The sequence below is a fragment of the Molossus molossus genome, unplaced genomic scaffold (genome assembly GCF_014108415.1).
Source record: "Molossus molossus isolate mMolMol1 unplaced genomic scaffold, mMolMol1.p scaffold_m16_p_8, whole genome shotgun sequence".
Lineage (NCBI taxonomy): Eukaryota > Metazoa > Chordata > Mammalia > Chiroptera > Molossidae > Molossus > Molossus molossus.
The window spans coordinates 56,901,061-56,925,104 of NW_023425402.1; the positions used below are offsets into that span (position 1 = coordinate 56,901,061).

General features: G+C 35.9%; 1 protein-coding gene across 5 annotated transcripts in view; it reads left to right on the plus strand.

The window, feature by feature from the left end:
- The window catches only part of MMS22L (MMS22 like, DNA repair protein), a 122,670-nt gene that overhangs the window by 81,110 nt on the left and 17,516 nt on the right, over positions 1-24,044 (plus strand). For 4 of the 5 annotated variants that reach the window (XM_036248730.1, XM_036248732.1, XM_036248734.1 and 1 more), the window contains 7 exons: positions 3,717-3,842; positions 6,141-6,334; positions 11,213-11,363; positions 13,677-13,828; positions 14,591-14,733; positions 19,200-19,359; positions 23,790-23,959. In XM_036248730.1, coding sequence (XP_036104623.1) covers positions 3,717-3,842; positions 6,141-6,334; positions 11,213-11,363; positions 13,677-13,828; positions 14,591-14,733; positions 19,200-19,359; positions 23,790-23,959 — 1,096 coding nt within the window. The remainder of the gene's footprint in view (positions 1-3,716; positions 3,843-6,140; positions 6,335-11,212; positions 11,364-13,676; positions 13,829-14,590; positions 14,734-19,199; positions 19,360-23,789; positions 23,960-24,044) is intronic. The other variant, XM_036248731.1, reaches the window with a different exon arrangement.

The following is a 24,044-nucleotide window of genomic DNA, read 5'->3' on the forward strand; positions in this document are numbered from 1 at the left end:
ATTATTCTGTAAAACCATAAGGCAGCTTGCTATAAACATGCTTGCTTTGGTAGGCTTAACACTGGATCCTGATTTATTCTTTTTCATCAGTCTTACAAATTAACTTAATTGTGGGCCACAGGAAATTTTTAAATTATCATGTCCTTGACCTTTGGGATCCCTTAGAATAGTCTATACTCCCCAGAAGTGTTCAACTTTATATGTGTGCATATCTGGTCTGCCACCTGGGATTGGATGTTATACTAATTTGCAACCACCTTTATATGGAACTTGGCATAGGGGTGAATAAATACAGCAGTGTGACATTTAAAACATGTATTATTCATTAGTAACATGGTATTTGAGGTAGCTATAGCATAATTGCATGGTAGTTAGATTCAGCTTCCTGGGTTCAAATTCTGGCTGTGCTGCTTTCTAACAGCAAGAGCCAGTCAAATTATTTATCCTCTCTGTATGGAGATTCCTTGTCGGGGATAGTAATAGTACCTATAGGATTAAACTAATTAGTAAAGTTAGAAGACGTAGAATAGTGTTGGCATGTCATTGCTCAATAAACAATTTTTTATTCTTTGGCCAATAATAATAATTGCCCCATTTATTGAATGTTTCTTATTAACAGTCCTTAATGACAGATGAGGAAATGGCCATGCAACTAGTAGTTGACAGAGTGGGATTTATACCCTGGTGTACTTAATCTCTAAAGCCCATGTCTTTCTAGATAATGGTTTACTGCATCTTTCTAGACCATGGGTATCAGGATTTAGAAACAGTAGCAATGCGATTAAAATATTATCTTGCCTTATAGTTTATATATTGTTTTTACCTAAATGGTGTGATTTGATACTTGAGCCAGCTCCATGGAGGATAGTAGGGCATTATTCTCATTTAACATATGAAAAATGAAGTCTCAGAAGATTTCCAGGGTCACAAGCTCATCTTCTGTCTCCTAAACAAATGTTCATTTGGGTAGTTTTTCTTACACCTGGTGGAGCCCTTATATTCCTTAATGGAGTATTATATGTGTCTGGAAGCATCATAGCTAGTACTGTACTTTTTATATGTCGTAGTCCTTGATTGCCCAAACAGCCAATAAACTCCTTGTTTTGATCTCACATATTCACTCAGTCATCTGCCACCCATCACCACCTGCTCCTCTGCACACATGCAGATGCATTGAAGCATCTGTTACAGGGAGGCATTGCAAGGTATGCCCGAGCTGTTCCTTGCCAGTCTGGTTTCTGCTTGTCACCTCTTCCTGATAACTTGGGTATGCACAGAGTTGGGGGTCAGGACTCAAGCTACCATTATCTCATAGTGAAGCCTTGCAGAAGTCTCTCATACCTGGAGGGTGTTTTTTCTCCCCCTCATTTTTTTGAAGACAGGATTGAATTGGATGATTTTTAGGGTAACTTCTAGCTTTAAATCTTTGTTTAGTTTTTTGTAGTAATGTCATTACTTTGGTTATGTTATGTTCTTTCTAGGTAGTAAAGCAAATTATAGCCCTGTTTTTTACCATTGTGAGCAAGAATGACAAAAGAGGATTCAGAGTACCTAAGGTTTTTAGTGAGTTTAGCTGCAACTACAAATGGTCATAGAATGGCCAGTTCCCATCCAGTTTCTTACTAGTCAGATTAATCACATACTTGAAATAATTACTCATAGTGGTTTAGAATAACTTTTTAACTCAGACCTTTCCATTGTAGTTTTCACTAATATCAATTCAAGAAAGTTGCCAGGTTTAGAGTAGCACTAAAAGAGTAATTCAGTTATTAATTGTTAATTCCTTGCTTTCTCTTAGCTCTTATCAGTCACATTGATTATATTATGCTTTTTCTATGTCATACATGGTGCATCAATAAACAATGTTCTTAACATTTTTGAAGAATATGGTATCAGAAGTATCATTACATAGAGAACTGTGACTTCCAGGAAAGCGATGCAGAGGCTGTCATTCCTGTTCCATCATGATCAGTTACAGGAGAAAGAATAGCATACAGAATTAGAGGTAAAACATGGATGTAGTAGTCCAGTAGGTGTCTCCAGAAGCCTGCCCAAGTTTTTAGAGAGGAACGTACCTCAGAGACCAGGCCGGCAGGTACAGCAGTCACGGTGTCAGGGCCTCTCCTGTGATAGATGCTTCAGCACATTTGTGTGTCTGTGTGGGGGTGGAGAGGTAGGCAGCGAGATAGGTAAGTGAAATGTGTGAAATCACAATAAGAAGTAGTGGAATATAAAAACAGAAAAACAAATATTGGCAAGAAGGGCAAAATAGCAGATAGAGGAATCAGGAATGTACTTGAACGTAACGGGGTAAGCCAAAGGGGCAGTCCCAGAGCTCGAAGAGAAGGCGTGAAGGCCTGGGTCATTAGGTATGTACAAGTTTCGGTGTTTGCAGAGTATAATGATAGTTTTCTAAACACATTCGAGGATGTTATTTTGTATGGTCTTTACAGTAAACCTAACAGTGGATATAGTAAATGATTGTCCCTCTTGTCTCTTCAAACACAAATTGGGAGAGTACTTTTTTTTTTAATCCTCACTAGAGGATATTTTTTCCATTGAGATTTTTAGATAGAGTTGGGGGGGATGAAGTGGGGGGGAGAGAGAGTGAGAAAGAGAGAGGGAGAGAGACACATCAATTGGTTGCCTCCCACACAATCCCATCCAGGGCCAGGGATCGATCCCATAACAGGTATGTTCTTTTGATCGGGAATCGAACCTGGGAATCTTCTTTCTGCCGGCCAGTGCTCTAACCACTGAGCAAAACTGGCCAGGGCTGTTTTTGTTTTGTTTTTAAAGTCACACAGCTCTGAGTAGCTTTGCTAATAACCAGCTATCTGAGTTATCCAACATTTTACTTATTTTACCTCAATTTCCTCATTTATAAGATTTGAATAATAATTGTACCTAATTCATAGGGTGAGAAATAATGCTTTATGAAACACATAGCATGGTGCTTGGCATATGGTCAATACCAATAAATGCTGGATGTCGCTATTGTTTCTATTATGTGAGCTGCAGTTTGAATAATGACATTCAGAAAATTTTATTTTCCACTCGACTATATTGCATCTTTTAGAATGTAAGTGGGTTAGTTATGCATGTATGTTTCCACATGTGTATTTCCAAAGTGATTTTAACCCACAGTAAGCTTGTCTACTCAAAACATTTCACCAAGTGTTGGGAGAGTCTACATCTCTTTTGATATTTCTTTTTGTTTTTGACTGAAAATCACATTTTACCTTTTGTGCTTTTATATTTTTACTTTTATATATATTCAATTTTACTTTTATATTTTTCTACTCTTTGTAGAAGGATGTGGAAAATGGTTTGTAAAATAGTCATGACATCTAGAACTATATTAGATTCTTTATATATTTTATATGTTTAATAATGTTACCTCTAGTGACAGAGCTTCTTTTAATAGTGTTTTTGTCAATATCTAACATAATAAATTTATTCTTCTGTAGTCTTTGTGTAGTTAGTTTTCTGGTATAGAAAATATGATTTAAAAAATTTCCTATGACAGCATAGGTATTTCTAATTATTTTGCCTACAGTGCAGAAATTTGATTCTTCCCTCAGATCCACATTACAGTAAATCCTTGGCATTTCCTGCATTTGCCTCTCTGATTTCTTCATGTTTACAGAAATTATATAAGTTCTTAAATGACTTTGCATTGTGTTGAAATAACAGATTATCATTTTCCTATCCAGACTGATACTGCTTGAACATACAAACCATCCAGCAGGAAGTATTTTGCATATTCTCAGGATATATAGCTTCTTTTCAAACCATAATACTGGGTGGACTGCACATTTCCAAAACAAGTCTGTTTCTGGGTCAGTGTCTTATACTTAATTGGAACTTGTTTTTGCTATATTAACTCTTACCTTGGAGAGTATAATTGCTAACTTTAACTTTTTATCTAGGGGTTTGTTTTTTCAGAGCTCTCAATCAGATCCCCATAGTAACGCTTAGTTATATGCCCTGGTACCTCAACATTTTGTTCTGGAGAGATCAAAGTATTTCAGCTTTGTTGGCCATTTTAATTATTGCTTTGAATGCATTTTTCTCGGTATCTCTTCTTAACAGTTTTTTCTCATACAGAATTCTGGTGTTGCTCCTGGCTTTCCCAAGGCAAAGCTACATAGGGCTTGTCCAGCTTCTTTTTAGGTTTGGTGAAATTTCTTCCACCCAAGTAGGGGGAGAAGAAAATTTATCATGTGTGTGTCTGTCTTAGTGCATAAGAGTGAGTGTCTTGGTATGTAAGAGAAAAGTACAGGCTTCCGAGTCAGATTTATGTTCAGATTTCAGGGCCAGCCCTTCTTAGCCATGTGACACTTAGGTATATTATTTTACTTTCTTGCTATCAGCTTTATCATCTATAAAGAGGATTACTGATATCTATCTCACAGAATTGTTCTGATTTTTACTTAAAAGAATTTCTAGCACATAGAAGATGATCAGAAATGATACCCCTTCCTAGGCAATAGGTTTTATTTACTGAAGAAAAGCTTATATATTTAGAAATAGTGGGAAATATCCATCCAATCCAAGTATAATAAGTTATTTATTATCCTTTGAAACCAGTACTTTGAAAAAGCTATAAATAGGTTGTGCAAATGGTGGTATTATTTTACTTGGACTCTGGTGTGTTGAAATGTACTCAGGAACTTTGCTATGTTGATATAGGCAGTTGAGTTAGTTGCCAAATGGATTTTAGTGGTTTGATATTCATCTTACTCAAAGCTAAAGGACCTGGAATGGTTCTCTAGCCACTAGTTCGAGTTGAAAGCATCTCGGGCAGATTTTTACACAGAGAGAACATAGCAGATATTTGGTTAGCTTTTATGAGAATTGCTTGCTGTAATATTCTTTCCCCAGGCATTTGTACACTTTCTTTTCAGTACTTGAAGTAGTATTAAATACTAAGCAAGAATTCTAGTGTAAAGGGTCACAGAGTCCAAATATTATATCATTGATACTTGTAATATTTGCTTATGTGTAGTTATATGAAAAGTCCTAAGATATAGTCTTGCAACCAGTTTGATCTTTTTATGGAATTGCTTTAGGAACATGTACTAGTTAATTCTGCATTTTGTATAGTTATTTCATATGTCCACTTCCCCTAGATAAATTGATTTAAATCATCAGGAATGTTGGGATTAATGTCATATTTCTTTCTATTTGCAAAGTACTATTTTTAAATGAAATAGGACTGGTATCAAAGGAAGTCTTTTTCCTTAGCTCCATCCATTACTTTCCACTGCTTTTTCTCTAATTGAAGAAAGAAAATCTAAGGATGGTATCCATGCATTGTTTTATATTCTCAATTGATATAGCACTAATATAAACAGAAAAAGGAATAATATCATGGTTGTACATTTAGTTTTAATCATATTATTAATTGCTGGACATATTGCATAAATGCCTTTCATTCTAGATCACTATAAGCTCTTAGTACTTCTCCCTCTTATATTTCTATGTCTGAATTTTTAATTGAAGTGAGCCATTGATGAATCAAAATTTGATACAGTACTGAATTCATGTTTTGCTATCTTATAGAGCATAACTTTATTGTTTATTGTTGTGTGCTATGTGAAAATGACTGGATCTTTTGGGACCAAAGTGCTAAGATTGTATCCGTCACAGTTTTATATAACAGTTCAAGGCCAATGTCTTTTCTGAACAAGGAAAATATTTTAATTTAGGAACTGCACATAAGCCAGATATGCTTACTTTTCTCTTGGTACATCAGTGTCCTAAAGCTTTTAGGAGAAAATGGTTTAAAAAATTGTTTTTATGTCTAGATTGTAAGTAAAATCACTTGTCATAGTGAGTTGCAAAATGTAGACTTCCATTCTCAAGCTGCCTGTTTCTCATTTAGATCTGACATATTAAAAAGCATATAATTAATGGTTGACATTAGTAATTAACATTAACTTTATGGTGCTTAATATGCCATCATTCATCCATCAAATAACCAGAAATGCATAATGTCTTGGCATAAAGGTTTTAATTATATAAAATGGTCCTTCCATTTTCATATGGTATAAATGTTAAAAGTCCAAAATGTATTTAAAGACGGTTTTTGTAAGCATTTGTTGGGTGTTAGCTATGTTGTTATTTCTTTTTAGGAATATGCGTCAACAGTTGTGTCAGGAACTTCAAAAGGAAAACGTGGAGCTAGCTGTGCAGTTTTCATTGCCGGCTAAAGAGTGCCACCTTGCTGCAGCTGCCAGTGCACTGTGGAGACATTTCTTTTCATTTTTGAAGAGTCAGAGAATGTCACAAACAGTGCCGTTCTCACAACTTGCGGATGCTGCTGCAGGTCAGCTTTGTGATTTGCTAATTAGTTTCTCATTTTGAAAACTCTTGTCAGTTTTTTCTTCTGTTTGGTAACAAACTATTATTTTATAAGAGTGTAATAAATATTTTGACAACCAGAAAGATGAAAAAAATTACCTATTGTAAAATTAGGATCCTTTGGCTTATTATTTTCCTCTATATAAAGGTAAAAATAAAATGGTTAACTGCTAAAAATAAGATAGTTTTCAATCTTAAAAAATTATTGAGTGTGCATAAACTTTCCTTATGCATTCGGGGTTTGGAAAGTAAAGTAGCATTTGATTTATTCTAGTCCAGGTTGTTTATTTTCAAATTATATGTGTCCATAATCTCAGTAATAAATGAACTTAACTTGTGTAAAGAGCAAAACGATATAGCAGGAATTCCACTTCAATACCAAGCAGGTGAAATCAGAATAACATCAAATATATGCAATGTTATTGTTCTGAACATTACTAGATTCTATTTTAGGTTGTAATTTTTACTTAATTTGATTAGCCTAATGACATGGCTTTAGGCTTTAAGGGACTCTGAGTCATATGACATTGTAGGCAAGAATTTGAATATATGTGCATATATGCAGTTTTCTGAGAGTGTTCAAGGGCTATTTTGCCAAAAATATGTTAACAAGGACTAGAATAGACAGAGATCAACATGGTGACTACATGTCTTCAAATGCAACTTATATGAAGGTATTTCATTGTAATGCTTTAAAAAAAAAACCTAAGATCTAAACCAAAGTTTATTTTACCCTTATGTGAATGAGGAAAGCTGAGCTAAAAGCACCACATTAAAGACTGTATGATACAAGTTTTAAAAGATCTCAAATTCTGGTAGCATTTCCATAATTAAAATATAAACAATAATAGATTGAAAAATTGTGACAGGGCAATGGTTTTCCAACTACTATAATGTCTGTGAAAAAAAAAATTGATATTCAATCAGTATAATCAAAGCAGTCATTAGTAACCGATATTACTTATCTTTCTTCTATTCATCATCCCAGGAACTTAAAAGATATCACGTGTTTAGTTAGTGCTGTCCTAGGTGCTGAAAGTAAATGGTATATAAATATAAACCAAAGTATGTGTGGGTTTGGGGTTTGTTTTGAAATAAAGATAGTTTAGGAGGTAAAATTTGCCTGCATTAAAATAAATAAATAAAACAGTTGATGAATATACATTTTTATTGCCATCGGTGAAATACCAGTAGGAAAAAGGACTGTAATTTCTTTTTTTTGGTGGTTGTTATTAATCCTCACCTGAAGATATTTTTCCATTGATATTTAGATAGAGTGGAAGGGGAAGGAGACAGACATGGATGTGAGAGAGACACATTGATTGGTTGCCTCCCACATGACCCCGACTGGGGCTGTGATCGAACCTGCAACCCTTAGGTCCACTCCTGAGCCAAACCAGCCAGGGCAGGACTATAATTCTGTTTCTCATGTATAAGCTACATGTTCTCATGGAGCTTATAGTCTAGTGGGGAGAGAGAACAATAAATAAATAAGTGACGTGTAATATGTAATAAGTAATAAGTGTCGTGGAGAAAAATAAAAATATAGAAGAAGATAGGGAGAGGGAAGGCCAGAGGCAGGTTGTAATTTTAAATAGAGTAGTCAAGAAGGCCTGAGTAAGTACCATTTGAGCAAACCTAATGGGGGAGAGAGACCCATTCTATTCAGAAGTCCAGGGGCCAGAGCATCTCTGGTGTGATTGATAAACTATAGGGAAGCCATAAAAGCTCATGTGGTATAGAAATGGAGTGTAGTCAGAGATTGATCAAGAGGTAATGAGAGCTTGCCCTGGCCAGTGTGGCTCGAGCTTGTTTGTATTCTGCCTTGTGTGCAGTTGTAAAGACTTTCACTTTTACTCTGAGATTGCAAGCTGTTGGAAAGTTTTGAGCAGATGAGTGATATAAACCCTCTGGCTGCTAGACTGACAATAGACTGAAGGCAAGGGGAGAAGCAGGGAGGCCATTTAGGGAACTGTTGCAACAACATAAAATGAACAGCTTGGGCTGCAGTGGTAGCAGTAGAGGTGGTGACAAGTGGTCGGATTTCTAGTCCGAAGGTAGAGAAAGTATTTTAAAGATAGAGCTGATAGAATTTTTGAAGTGGATATGATATGTTAAGCAAAGTAGATAAAGAGAGAATTTTCTGGTTTTGCTGAGATGAGGAAGGGTGTGGCAGGAGTAGATTTTATGAGGGAAGACTAGGATTTTGATATTGGACTTTTTTTTTTTAAGCTATCTATTAAAATCCCAGTAGAGAGGTTAAGTAGACACATGGATGGTGAGCCTAAGGTTCAGGGAAGACGTCCAAGCTGGAGATTTAAATTTGGAAACTACTGATGTATGAATGGTCTGTAAAGTTGTGAACTGGATGAGATCACCTGTAGAGTAAGTATTGGTGAAAAGAGAAGCTTGAGGACAAGGCCTTAGGATATCCCATGTTCAGATTTGTAGGTTAAAGAGGAACTAAGAAAGACTACAAAAGGAATGCTGGTGAAGTAAGAGAAAACCAAGAAAGTATGGTGCCCTGGAAATCAAATGACAGCATTTCAAGGAAGAGGAAGTGATCAACAGCCCAGATGCTGTTTATGGGCCAAGTAAGATGAAGCTAGGAACTGGTCATTGGATTTAGCAAGAGGGAGGTCACTGGTGACCTTGAAGAATGGTTTTGATGTAGTGGTAGAGGCAAAGATCTGATTGAGATGATTCAAGAGAAAATGTGAAAACAGAAATTGCAGACTGCATGTATAGATAAATCTTTTTGAGCATCACTGTTTATGGGAAGTAGAAAAATGGGAATGTTGGAGGGGGAAGTGGGATCAAGGAGATATTTTAATAACATGGGAGAAACTTTCAGCATATTTATAATGCTAACAGGAATGTTCTGTAGTGAGGGAAAATTGGTGATGCCAGAGTGTCCTCGTATTGCAGTGCCCAGGAGAAATGGGATCCCTTAGAGGACTTGGCCTCAGATCATCTGTAATAACAGAAGAGAAGACAGTAAATGGGCCCCAGTGGAGGTGGCTGGGTAGATGTGGTGGGAGCATGTGGTAGTTCTCTTCTGATGTTTCTCATTTTTCTGTGGAATAGTAACTAACAGCATTAGCTAGAAGTGAGGATGGGAAGGAGCTGCTGGCTAATGATGGAGGGAGGAGAAAGGGTTTGCAGTAGTCCTCTGGAGAACAAAAACCTGAATGGGCTAGAGAAATATAGGAATGCAGACCAGCACTATTGTCCCACCTTAAGTTTGTAGTCATAAATTTACAGTGATATCAGTCGGTATGGTTGCTCACCAGCCATTTGTACTGGTGCAGATACATGTAGGGAGAAAACCAAGAGCTGGAATTAAACAGATGGTGTTTTTTTTCCAGGCAAGTACAATGGAAGCAAGTAGGAAACAAGGGAACTGATGGCATACACAAATGAGTATAATAAGGGACCATGCAATCAGGCTACCTACAAAGGGAATGAAAGGCACAAAGGCAGGGGGTGACAGGAATATGTTGTAGGATCAATGAATTGTAGGTCCTGGTGGAATCAACAAATCATTGGAGATGAGGACCTACAGGAGGAGAGTTGGAAAGCCACTTGGGTGCCAGAAAGTGGGGTTCTCAAAGTTGAAATTTGGAGAGATTGTATTTATTGTTAATGCCAAGATCTCTTGGTATCACCATGGGAGATAGATTCGTTGGAGGAGAGGATTTCAAGAAACTGAAAGATCAGGATACTGGGAGAACTCATCAAGGATTATGGCAAGTGCTATTAGAGAGTATGATAGTGCGTTACAGTCTTTAAGGCAGTGGTTCTCAACCTTCCTAATGCTGGGACCCTTTAATACAGCTCCTCATGTTGTGCTGACCCCCAACCATAAAATTATTTTTGTTGCTACTTCATAGCTGTAATTTTGCTACTGTTATGAATCGTCATCTGAAATATGTGTTTTCCGATGGTCTTAGGCACCCCCATGAAAGGGTCGTGACCCACAGGTTAAGAACCGCTACTTTAAGGAATGAGAGCAGATGAACAAGGAAGCAGTGGGTCAATGCAACAAGGAGAGTTAGTGGATGGTATTATCTGGTGACGTGAGAAACAAAGCTAGAGGCTTTTAGAAGGAGGGAAAGAGAATGTTCTAGAAGCAGCAATGTGGACTAAAGAGTAAACTCACCCTATCTGTAGGGCAAGTTATATGAGCAGTGAGGGAGAATAAATAGCCATGTTTGAGAGAGCCACACGAAGGCAGTGCTTAATAAGAAATTTATTGACAAACATAAATTAATATAGTACAGATTAAGTTGGGGAATTCCCTGGAAATCACAAAATATAGTATATTTACTTAACAGGGCTAACTAAGGAATTCTAGTTTCTAGGTTTAGTGGGTTCCGAAGGATGTGGAGTGTCATAGATGCGTTGTAGATTGCGCTTTAATAGAAGAGAATACGCAGTGTCTAAGGTAAGCGTGAACTCTTCATCTGTGGCAGGTGGCAAGTAAATTAGCCTGATTGGAGAAGAGCAGATGCCAGAAATAGTTTTTAAAATGGGTTTTTGAATGAGGAAAGCACATTAGAAACATCAGGTTTAGAATTTGCAATTTGAGGGAGCCATTATAGATGCATAACAATAATGCTGAGATAAATTATTCTGGTCCCATTTTTGGAGATCTGGATGATTGCAACAGAAGTTTCTTTGAAAACACGAATTTACTTCACTTTCAGCTTTGTGTTCCATGTTTCTAAATAATGAAGTTCATTATTTAGGGCTAAGTTTTTTGTCACTGTTGATATACTTTTGGGAGGGCACAAAGATTTTAACCATTTTTCACCATAAGTTTCTCTCATTTCATATTTAGATTTTACTTTGCTAGCAATGGACATGCCCAGCACAGCTCCCTCAGATCTTCAGCCTCAGCCAGTTGTAGCAATGATACAACTTTTTGGTTGGGATGATATCATCTGGCCTCAAGTTGTAGCAAGATATTTAAGTCATTTCCTCCAAAATAGGTAAGTAACTTTATTTCAGGTATTCACATTAATGTAAATCCATGATAGATCAGTACACCAAGAAAGTAAAAATTTTCACAAATAAAACCTGATCTTTTCTACATATACTCTCATTTTTGGCAGTTTCTTGCTTTTAGATTTATCAACATTTTTACAGTAGTAGTAATAGGAAAGCTAACTTATGTTTCATGGCCTGCTTAAAAGAAATGTTACTGCCCTGGCCTATGTGGCTCTGTTGGTTCAAGCATCCCGTGCACTGAGGGGTCACGGGTTCGATTCCCTGTCAGGACATATTCCAGGGTTGCAGATTTGATCCCTGGTTGGAGCACAAGCTGGGACACGCCAATCGATGTTTCTCTCTCCCTGTCCCCCTTCCTTTCTAAAAAATCAATAGGAACATATCCTCAGGTGAGAATTTAAAAAACCTGTTACTGCTTAAGCCCTTTTTTAAAAACAGTTTTTGTAGGACTGCCTTATTCCTATCCTGAAATGACCTTTCTGCACTCACCATTGTGAAAGAAATTATACATTAATATTGCTGAATTTATAAGACACTGGTATGTTATTGAAGTTTTAGATTTAATGATAGCTTTCTTTTCAACAGCTAGATTTTCAAAGATTTAACTCTTAACTTGGATGATTATAAACAAGACACTTCACTACCCTGAATATTATTTTCCTTATCTATAAGTACCCCTGCCACATTGCATAAGTGATCTAAGGAACCCCAATAGGCAAAAAATGTACAATGAATAATTTTAAAGTAGAAATAGTATAACTGGGAAGGTTTGAATAAGAATATTAAGATGAGGGAAAATAAAATAAATATATACACCTAAGAGACCAGTGTAGTTTCTCTCCAAGCTGCCAGTCAGTGAAAATGAAGAGTGATGCAGTGGTAGGTGTTCTCGTGAGGAAGGTCATTCAACAGAGTCATGAAGTCATTTCTCATTGTCTCTCAGTTGTAAAGCAAGTTCAGCTTCAGTTGGATTACTTTTAGGATCCCTTGTAACTTGAGAATTCTGTAATAACAACAAACATTTATGTTTATTAAACACTTTTGCTGAAATTATTTTAGTTTTAAAATAATATTAGTGTATTAGTAACAGTTGAAAAAACTGAAATGCAAAGATAGATGTTAAATTGCTTTAGGATGGCTATGCAAATAATAAATGACCTATCTTGAGTTCTTCTATATTGTGTATTCTTTTTATGACAACTTATATTCAAAGTATTTTAAAACAACATTTCTAGAATTATTATGTAGATGTATTTTTTTTTAATTTCTAACTTTACATAACACTTTATAGTTAGCTTAAGACCATTTTCATCCTTTTTATGCTCACTTATAAAATGATTAGAAATCAAATTAGTCAGGCCTTGGGCTTCATAGAAGGAATTTTAAAAAAAATTTTTGTCAGACCTTATTTTGGAATTCTTTAACAATGACTGACTGTGTGGTGGGGGAGCAGGACAGTAAGGGACAGGACTGGGATTGATCGGTAGACCCACACAGAAACACATCTTGACTTTAACTTTTTTCTTACCTATAGGGTCACGACCACTTTTCTGTTTATTTACTCCACTGATTTTTTCATTCTACTTGCCATTTCCTTATTATCTCTCCTAGCTAGTTATAAGCCCTTTCCTTTCTTTTCCTCTTTTTTTTAAAAATATATTTTTATTGATTTTTTTTTAGAGAGAGAGGAGGGAGAGAGATAGAAACACTGATGTGAGAGAGAAACATCGATCAGCTGCCTCCTGCTGGGGATCAAGCCCACAACCTGGACCTGTGCCCTGACTAGAAATTGAACCAGGACCTCTCAGTCCATCCGACAACACTCAATCCACTGAGCCACACCGGCCAGGCTCTTTCCCTCGTTTAATCATATTTTCTTATCTCTTTCCCTTGGCATAAACCCTACATACATGCCATCGGGGGGGGGGGGGGTGGGGGGGGGGGTTAAAATTAAAACCTTACAAATAAAAGCAAGAGTACAAGGTGGGGCAAAAATAGGTTTGCAGTTGTGAGTACATGAAACAGTGTTAATTCTTATATTATTATTTATTAATTGTGTTATTTTTTAAACACTGTAACCCTACTTTTGCCCAACCCTGTATTTATCTAAAATATCTTATTGTGTGTATCTGTAGTGTTCATTTTCAAAAATGCATGCCTGCATTAGTTGTGTTTGCGAGGCCAACAAGGGGAGACTATGAAAATGTTTTTCTTTATTTGTTAATCTCTATATTCAGGGAATTTATGGTTGGGCTTTAATTTTGTTTTTAATATCCATCAATTTATCTTTACAGCATGTTATGTGAAGCACTTTCTAATTTAGGCTGTGTATCTTTTCAAGCCTTAACTGTGAGATCATGGATCCGTTGCATTTTGCAAATGTATATAAAAAGCCCTAGTTTACCTGATGATTTATTAATTGATATAAATCCTGAAGAGGCAGTTGGTAAGTGTTGTAGGTGTCTGGCTTTCTAGATGGCTAAATATCTTTAAAATTTCCTGTTACATAAATTAAGAGAAATGATAAAAAATATATATTTGTAATTAGCTATGAATATAAACATAAATTTATATCCTTTTGCAGCCTATTTCTTTTTTCTTAATATTTTCCTGTTTCTATATATGATAAATTTCTCTCCTGTAAAGATAAGAGAACTTGTTTCCTTGGAAGCCAGGGAGGAAAAACAACCTGCTCTCAGGTGACAGCTGTCTTTTACCTTGAAGAAACTGATCACAACAAAAAGTGGAAATAGGAAGTAAATAACCAGATATCACGCTTTTCATTTGCTTTACACTTAGTCACAGAGTGGTATTTGTGTTTTGTTTTGTTTTTTAATATCCCCATACAGTTCTGGTTGCCTGTAGGGCATGCCTTTTCCTAAAACTACTCTTTCTGGCCATTTGTAAATCGCACAAAGGCTCGACTGAAAAAATGCTCCAGCTTTCCTTTGCTATGTTACTACATCAGTTGGCTTTACATGAATAACGTCTAGGGCTGTGTTCAAACAAGTACATGTTTGTTCTTAAATAAAACCTCTCCTTATTGGGAAAAACTTAATTAGAAGTTTTTAATTATGTGGAAATTGGAATTTTTAAAGGAAAGAATGTTATAAATGAAGAATGCTACGTTCCCTGCTTTCTTATTCATATATCTAATATAAATTTATACAGTAAACATTACATAAACATTGTTACTTTATTTTAACAGAAAAGGAGTACTTGGAACAGTTGGCTGAACTGACAAGGTTGCTGTTTAAACTCTCAGAAGTAAAGGATATTTTCTCAGAGGCTCAGGTTGAATATTTACCCATCCCAGAAGACCCTATAAAAGCACTTGTTCTGTTTCTTGAGGTATTTCTCACTTATTAGTATAACTGTCCAGATCAGATACAATCATGTTTCAAAAAAACTTGAAGTGTTCATAATGTTTTTCTATAAAAGGAAATCTTTTAAATTGAATCATTTTATTCGGTGCCTTATATTACGAAATTTTGGAGAAATAAAAATGTGAATCTAAGGTATAGTACAATTCACTCTTAAAGACAGAAGAATTATATTTAATGAAAAATAAAGAGTAAAGAAGTCTACATATAAGCCTTACACTAAAGCTAATCTAAATTGTAGGAATATCTTATTGTTGAAATTGCTGGATAGCAATATTCTTCAGGTACTTGGGAACTAAACTTTCTTGTATATGATCCATAATACTTCCAACTTAATGTTTAGATCCTGTAATAAGCCGTGTAAATTTTACAGTAAAAATTTAATCTTTTTAGCATAAGCATCACCTACTTCCTATGATAGTGTGATTGGGGCTTTAAAATTCAATCTATTTGTTTTGTCTCCATAGTAAATAGTCCCATTCAGCATTTATTTTCAATTATTAATTTTGTAGGAATCTGTGATAGTTTTTGCTTTATAGACTAGTTGAGGTTATTAATGTGTTTTGATTTGTGTTTTTCTAACTATCCACAGTAAAAGTTGGTTTATTTTCTTACAAAGCAGTTGGTATTACCTGCAATGCAAATAGTTATAACCCATACGATTTTTTTATAAATTTGAAATCTTCCATTGGTTTTCATTAAATTAAAGTACAGTTGTACGACAATTAACAGTGTTTTGTAAGTCCTAAAAATACTTAATAATAGTACATGCAGATATAAAATACACATTTCTGACCAGCTGGTGTGGCTCAGTGTTTGAGCATCAACCCATGCACCAAGAGGTCACCAGTTCAATTTCCAGTCAGGGTGCGTGCCCAGGTTGTGGGTCAGATCCCCAGGGGCAGGCATGCAGGAGGATGCCAGTTGATGTTCTCTCTCATCATTGTTTTTATCTCTCCTTTTCCCTTCCACTCTCTCTAAAATCAATAAAGAAAAAAATACTTTTTAAAATTATAAATAAATAAAATACACATTTATCCAGTCTTTTTTTTATTTAAAAATAATTTATTGAGCATCTACCAAGTACCTGTACTCTTCAAAGACTAGTGAAAACAGCAATAAGTCAATTCTGCAGGTATACAATGACAAGTATCTTCTTTTTGTCTGATTTATTCTAAACTAAGAAACCAAGAACTGACAAAACAGGAAAGGTTTGTCCTGTCCAGTCTGAAGATAAGCAAGACAATGCCTGAGTTTGCGCTCTATATAGATTTAGGCTTATCATGTTGAGCTGGTTGTAATAGTCTATATTTAACTAAAAATTAATAAAAGTCCATGTTCATCTTAAGATAATTGGTTTTTCTTGCATATCCCACTTCTTACCCCTAAACTCCTTTATTTTTAGAACAAGATTTTCCTTCATGCTCATAATTCACTTCTCCCACCCCAACCCCTCAGCGATTTGTTTTCCTGTAAGAACACCTGCAACTGGCATGGTTTGTCCTTGCCAGGGCAGACTAAAACCTTAAACTGTTAACTGGCTGAGGTGAGGGGGAAGGCAAGCAAGCACTAACCTCAACACATCCCTACAGTTCTCTTTGCCCCCAAGTGCAGGGTTGTGACAACCCTTCTCCCCACACTCCTTCCCAACACACCTGACCTCGTCAGGAGAATAAATGATAGCAGCTGCCTAGTCCCATCCCTGCACCAAAGAACTTAACACCCAAATCTGAAACCGGAATGAAATTCAAGTTTCAAAACCACCTTTCAGTCACTCACAGATCTCATCCTTCATATCTTAAAACACTCACCCTCACTGTTTCATAAGTGCTTGCTGAAGGGAGAAAATACAAGTTTAAGACCAATTAACTTTGCTGATTACTGTGTAACTTGAAGTGAGTCATAATTTGGTAAATGAAGGTGAGAATCTTAAGAGATTAAAAAGAATTTGTTAAAATAGCAACAGACCATTGTTTAGAAGTCAACATAATACCAACTCTTTACCTTCTACTGTTTCAGGAAAAGAGAAAGACATGAGGTTTGTGGTGTCCACTGTTAAATAGATCCAGACAATATGGAACCAAGTTCTCACATTAAGACAGTCAGTATTATGGGATGTCCAGAGACCTCCCCACACTTTTGTTTGACCTGCAGAACTGGAGATGGCTTACCTGCCTATGACTTCAACTTTTACAGAGTTTAGAAAAGTAAAACAAATAATTTTATTTTCAGATATAATAAAAATTAATTTGATTAGAAAAATAAGTAACTGCTTTTACTTATTTAGGTTTCTAAAAATGAAACCTAGGTCTATGTTAAGAAAACTTTTTAAATAATGCTTTGTATTAAATTCTCTAGGAGTGGTTTAAAAAACCTACTTAACTTTTATGAAAAGATCTATTTATACCACTTTATTTCCTTTTCTCTGATTTTGCATTTCACTTTGCAGTCTGCAGACCTCCATTTGGTTTCCCAAATAGGGAACCTCAGCACCTTCATATTTTTGAGAAATTGCTCAGGTGGGACACATAAAAATATGGCTCCTCTGGCAAGTATTGCTGTCACTATTTGACTCCGTTTTAATAATAAAGTTACTCCAATCCACATGAGTCTTCTATGAGGATGGCATCCAGTTGTTGACTGGATCTCACCCTGTAATTAATTAAATCCCTATGTTAAGAGCCGTCCTGGACCAGAAAGGGAGGTAGGAATCGTGCATTCCACTGATCAGTTTGAAAAGCTCTTTTAATTTATCCAGTCCACGTTAATTATTATTTCGGCAACCAGTAAATAATTGTTGTATGCTAAATGCTAGATAGTACCTATTATGCTAGGATTTCGTAGGGATTTGAAGAACAAGAAGTAGACCTTGATCTCAAGGAGCTTTTAATTGTCTGAGAATACAGAATATACACAAAGGTTAAAATAATAATATAAGACAGTATATGCCAAGTGCCAGTTAGTTAATAGATCAATAAATAGATTAAGAATTCAGAGCATCTTGGTATAAGAAGTTTGAATTTTATCCTGAGAACAGTGAGAAGGCTCTATACATTTTAAAGTAGGTCTAGTTTGATTAAATGACTGCAGGAAAATTAGTAACAGTAGAGTAGATTAAGGGAGCATCTGAAAGCTCTGACGATTTCCAGCTGTCCCTCCAGCTCTGAGTGACATCATCATGAGCTTCCACTCCCTTTTCTTCAAGTGCAGCATCCTCTCAAGCTCTCACTTCACTCCCTACCCACCTGAATTACACCCGGGGGCCTCACTTCAACTACCCTTACCTACACCCTCGCAGTCTTCCATCCTTTGTCTTTCAATCACATCTGCAAACCCTCAGCTTTGGTTTGATGCAGCCACTTACTTTCTCTCCTTTGTCTTGTCTGCTGAGAGCTGTGGTAGAAAAATCACCCGACTGTCTATACTGGTGCTGTTGTGTCCAGTTTAGGTCATTGAAGTCTACCATGAGTTCCCAGTGATGGTTTGGAAACTTGAGTACTCTTCTCAGACCTTCTAACCCATCTCTAGCTAATCTCTTGATTCGTTTTGTGACTTCTCACCTCTTGCTTATTTTCGCCCTTCTTCAACTTATTTCATTTGTTGTTGTTCCTCTTCTTCCCTCTTCACTGTTCTCCTTACTGCCTCATTTATATTTCTCTACCGCCTCCTGTTTTCCCATCTCTTTTTTTTTTTTTATCCTCACCCGAGGATATTTCTCCATTTTTTGTACAGATAGAGTGGGAGGGAGAGAGAGGAAGGGAGAGAGAGAGAGAAACCTCGATGTGAAGGGACACATTGAGTGGCTGCCACCCGCACGACCAACCAGGGCCAGGGACAAACTGCAACCAAAGTACGTGCCCCTAGCGGGAACTGAACCCGGGTCTCTCCGGACCGCAGGCCGACGCTCTATAACCGCTGAGCCAAACTGGCCAGGGCTGTTTTCCCATCTCTTTGTGCCTCATCCATTTTTCCTCTGAGAAAGCTAAGCTGGCAAAGTAAAGAAAATTCTGGGGGAAATCAGTTCATATCTCAAAGTTGAACTTTATAGAGGTCTTACTTAAAAGAATTTGGTAACCTCATTGTAGGCCTTCCTTGTATGAATTTGGGGATTTTGAATTTCCAGTTTTGTAGTAGGATGTTTGGAAGTCTCTGTGTTATTTGGTTATAAGCTTCTTTTCTTCTTTTTACTAATATGTTGCTAAGTCAAATCTTGTATTAATAATTATTGGTGAATTATTTTTTTATTCTTATTTTAACCTTTAATTATAAAAAGATAGTTCCTTTAATTTGCATTTTAATTGCCGTGAACATTTTTTGAAAAGTTAAGGATGAAGGCTTAAATGTAAGGTGTGTGTATAGAGAGAGAAATTATCTTTATTTTTAAAAGTCTGTATAAAACTTGGAAAGCTAAATCATGTTTTCCCTTATTTGTAGGCTGTTGGTATAACTTACGGGAATCTGCAGAAACTTTCTGATAAATCTGCCATGGTCAAAAAGTCCTTAGAATACCTTGGTGAAATATTAAAATATATAAAACCTTATTTGGGAAAAAACATTTCCAGTGCAGGGCTGCAACTGACGTATAGGATGATGGGTATGTATTTCTGACATTATTAAAACTTTGTGAGGTTGAGTCCACAGTGTCATAGTGGATACGAGTATACTAATTAGTACAGCACTGCTCTCCATACAATCATAAGAATAACCTGAAAGACAAAATAATTCAGGTTGGCTTTCTCTGTCTTGTCCCACCTCCCTTCAGAACTTTTCTTGTTGTTCTTGTGTTAATATTAAACTTAATTATGATCAGTAGAGAAAATATGCCAACACCAATTTGCTATGAGTAGTCTGTTGCAAATCACTCACGTTGTGAATACCTGGAAAACTGAAATGGACATTCTCTTTAGTGCTTATTTATGCTTTGTTAGAATTTGAAAAATCAGAAAAACATCACTTCCTTTTATTTTTATGCTTTGCTCTGTATGAAGGAGGTCAGGAAAGAATTTATTATGGCACTGAAGACATTTATGCTTCAAATCTTGTTTCTCCCAACACGTTTTCTTCTTTCAAAAAGAGATCTTTCTCTGTGCCTGTTCGATAACAACAGAGTTCATCCTTCTTTAGGAAGTCACTAATTTGAATTCCTTTGTTCACTAAAATCGTGTTGCTGACCAAAAATAGGAACTGGATAAAGGGGAATGAGAAGGATTTCCTTAGAAGTTTTTATACAGAATTTACGTGTTTTTTTTTTCCTTTTATTATTTTTCTATGGCCAAAACCTAGTATCTGTTCCTTTTGATCTTATAAGCATATGAATAAAACTGATTTGGGCTATCTGATACCTTTTATGTGTGTTGTAAAAGATACGGGAGAATTCGAAAATGTGTAAATACTGATGATTTAGAATGCAGTGAAAGCTATAGTAGCAATTCAGACATCTTAATTTCAAAGAAAAGCGTAAGTGAAAATTTATCATAAATTTAACATAGTAAAATATAAATTCTAAATTTTGGCATTTAGGCTTATAATTTATTAGTCTGCCAAGCTAAATGTATGATTTCAGGGTATATCTTTATTTTGCAGGATATATGACAGTCTTATCAGGAACAGCAAAATCAGTTTTGGATTGGTGATATATAGACCCATAGCAAAAGTCCCCTTATGAAGAACTCAGGGCCTTGTTTGTTTTGTTACACAATTGTTTTTTATTTATGGCAGATGTATCTGTATTCTTTTGTCTAGATCCCAGAGACTGGGAATAGAGTATACTGCTACAGGGTCGCCCAATTAATAGACATTAGGAACAAATACCTCATTGTCTTCTATATGTAAAGTGTTTAGAACAAAATGGAGAAAGAGCAAGTATAAACTTTTGAGAGTTCAGCCCAGCCGGTGTGGCTCAGTGGTTGAGCATTGACCCATGCACCAAGAGATCGCTGGTTTCATTCCTGGTCAGGGCAAGTGCCCAGGTTTTTGGCTCGTTGCCCTGTAGGGGGCATGCAGGAGGCAGCCAATTGATGTTTCTCTCATCTGATTTCTCTCTGTCTCTGTTTGTTTCCCTTCTTCTCTCTCTAAAATCAATAAAAACATATTTAAAAAAAAAACTTTTGAGAGTTCAAACCTGTTTTAAGTATGCAGGGTTGGGATATCATATGCACTTGAGAGAAAAGACTTAATCACTGATATTTTATGCTTTACCCTGCCAGTTCCTAACTGGAAATAGCACTGCTATTCACTTGTAAGGTGCAAACTTTTGATGGAATCACACTTCAGATTAAGGCAGCTGGGGTCTTAATTGTAAGTCAGTGATTTCTGAGAAAGGAAAATTGATCCATCCATAATATCTTCAACTTTCCTCCTCTTTGTATCATTTTTGAGGGTTTTCTCATTCTTTATATATTTTTTACTTTTCTATTTTCATGCCTTTTCTTTTGATGATCCTTCTCTCTTTAGTCATTCTTCCCCTTTTGGCTTCACAATTGAAATTCTACCTGTGTCCATTCAGTGCTCAGCCCAAGTATCCCACCTTTCTTGCACTGCCAAGTGGACTTGATCTCCCTGCTTGTACTTCATCTGCCCTTCCTTTACGACATTTTTCATAGCTTACCATTTATTATAATTGTGTACATAGCATGCCTCTGCTAAATTTAAAACTTACTCATGGTATTGGTCAGATTTTTGAACTGTTTATTCCCATTGTTATGTTGTATTTTGAACAAATAAAAATGTGTGTGTCTGTGTATGCATGTGCATGCATGTGTATGTGTATGTGTATGTGTGTGTTAGGCATTGGATTGGGGACTGGGGATGCATCAGTTCAAGAACTTCTAATGTAGGAGATGACATCTTTATTTATATCTTAAGTATTTCTGGAATTTAATAACTTTATAAACCTAATGGTACATAATGTATTTTTAATGTTCCTAAATGAGCAAAGTTATTCTATTTTACATTTAAAAATATATATTGTAATGATCCCATTTTACTTTTTCGGTGCATAATACATGCATACAGTAGAAAATGAGTAAATACTCCTATAGTGCAACTCTCTTTCAATTATGGGAGTGTGTTCCCCACAACTTTTCTATATTTTCAGCTTTATCAGTAAATAAGTAATATTTTTATAGCCAGGAAATGTTTCTTTTACAAAGCTCTGCTATGTATTTAAACTTTCCCCAAATGTTTTTACTTAAAAATTTCTTTTTTTACATTTTTACTATCACACACACTGAAATATTCTTTGCTGAAACTTAAAAAAAGTAGGGATCTGTTACAGCAGTAAAACAAATGTATCACCTCTGCCTTCAATGAACTCATAAAACTTAAGGTCTTCAGAAAAGCATTTAACCATTGCCGAAGATGAAATACAGGGTCGATGATGCATTTTTGGTTGGAAGGTCCTTGCTCTTTATAAGTTAATACCTGGGTGACACCTCAGAGTGATATGAATCATTTGAAATGTCAGTGATGATGGCAGTTCCTCTTATGGGTATATTAATGTTCGTTAGAATGTGAGTTCTTCTTACATTGCTGTCATTCTCCAGTTTTCCACCTACTGGAAAAATGAGGAGCAAGCTAGCATTATTTAAAATATTGCTAAGTGAGCACTGTGTTTCTTTATGATTGATTATAGTATTTCCTTTTACAACAGAAGATTAATGTTGCTGTTTGTTGTTCTTAGAAGTGATTATTGGTTGGGGTTTTTTTTAATGTCATTATATCTGCTATAATCAGTTTTGTGTTCCTTCAGAGCTTGAATTTAAACTTTTTGTTTTATGAAAATGCCTGAATTGTATCACCTTTTTTGCTTTCTAAGATAAGATAAAATATAAAAGTTTATGCAGTACATATACCACTCTGCTATTTGGACAAGCACTTAATGATCTCCTTTTAAATTTGTTTTTGTTTTATTTTTTTCAGTAAAGGAGACCTCAGTAGTAATGATACACTCTAATGGGAATTATAAATCTGCTTTTAATTACTTTATTAAACAAAGAGTATTCATTTGTTAAGCTTTACTATCTTCAGGTGTAGCAACTGACAGACCCCCTCCCTCCCCCCCAGCTGGAACCCATAATAAATTTCATATAAGAAAGAAGTCTGTGTTTCTTCTTTCAGAATTAAAATTTAAACTCACTATTGAAAGTTATAAAAACTGAAATTCAACGAGGTTAAATTATTGCTTCAAGGTGTTACAGCTAATCATTTTTAAAAACAATTTAATTTAGTTATACCTCTTGTTGCAGACAGTGTTGAGATAGTGTATAAAATTGTATATAAGATAAAAAATATAAAGAAATAAGGGTATGAAAGAAATAAATTTGGAGTGCATGATGAAGCCCAGGAAAAAGTAAGTATACACATAAAAGCACAGTATATGATCTTATAGTGTTCTTTTTTTTTTATTCCTCACCCAAGGACATTTTTGCATTTATCTTCAGATAGAGAGGGAGGAAGAGAGAGAGAAACATCGACTGGCTGCCACCCACACAACCTCATGGGGATGGGGACAAACTGCAACCAAGGTACGTGCCCTTAGCGGGAACTGAACCCGGGACTCTGTGGTCCGTGGGTCGACACTCTAATCGCTGAGCCAAACTGGCCAGGGCTGATCTTACAGTGTGTTCTTAAAGTTGGATTGTATTTGCCTCTGAGTTTCCTAGCAGCCAAAGCAAAAAGAAATATTATTAACTGCAACATTCAATTTATGTATAAACATAATGTATAACCAAATCACATTGTATGTGGTGTGTATGTGTGTGTCTGTCTGTCTGTATGTATGTATGTATTAAATAGCAGTTGCTCAGGAAATGTATGTTTTTCTTGGCTCAGAATTCTTAGAGAAATTTGTCTTTTTAATGAAATACATGACATGACAAGCTTTTTTGACTTGTAGTGAATGTTTCTTTCTAGTGCTCATTTTAAACTTGCTCCTGTATGCTTTAATATAAATTTTTTAGTGGAATGACAAAGTTTTCTGTTTAGAAGATAACCGTAACTGCTGATACTCCTTTTCTCTGTTAGGAATTCTTGTTAAATCGTGGGCACAGATCTTTGCCACCACGAAAGCACAACAACTGCTGTTCCGGATCATAGATTGCCTGCTGCTGCCACACTCGGTGTTGCAGCGAGAGAAGGAGCTGCCTGCACCCATGATGGCCGCAATCCAGAAGAGCCTGCCTTTGTATCTCCAGGTACAGGGAGTGTGGCTGCTTACAAGTAAAAAGAACAAAGTGAAACTTTGCTTAAAACAGCTTACTAACTGCAGATTTAAAAACC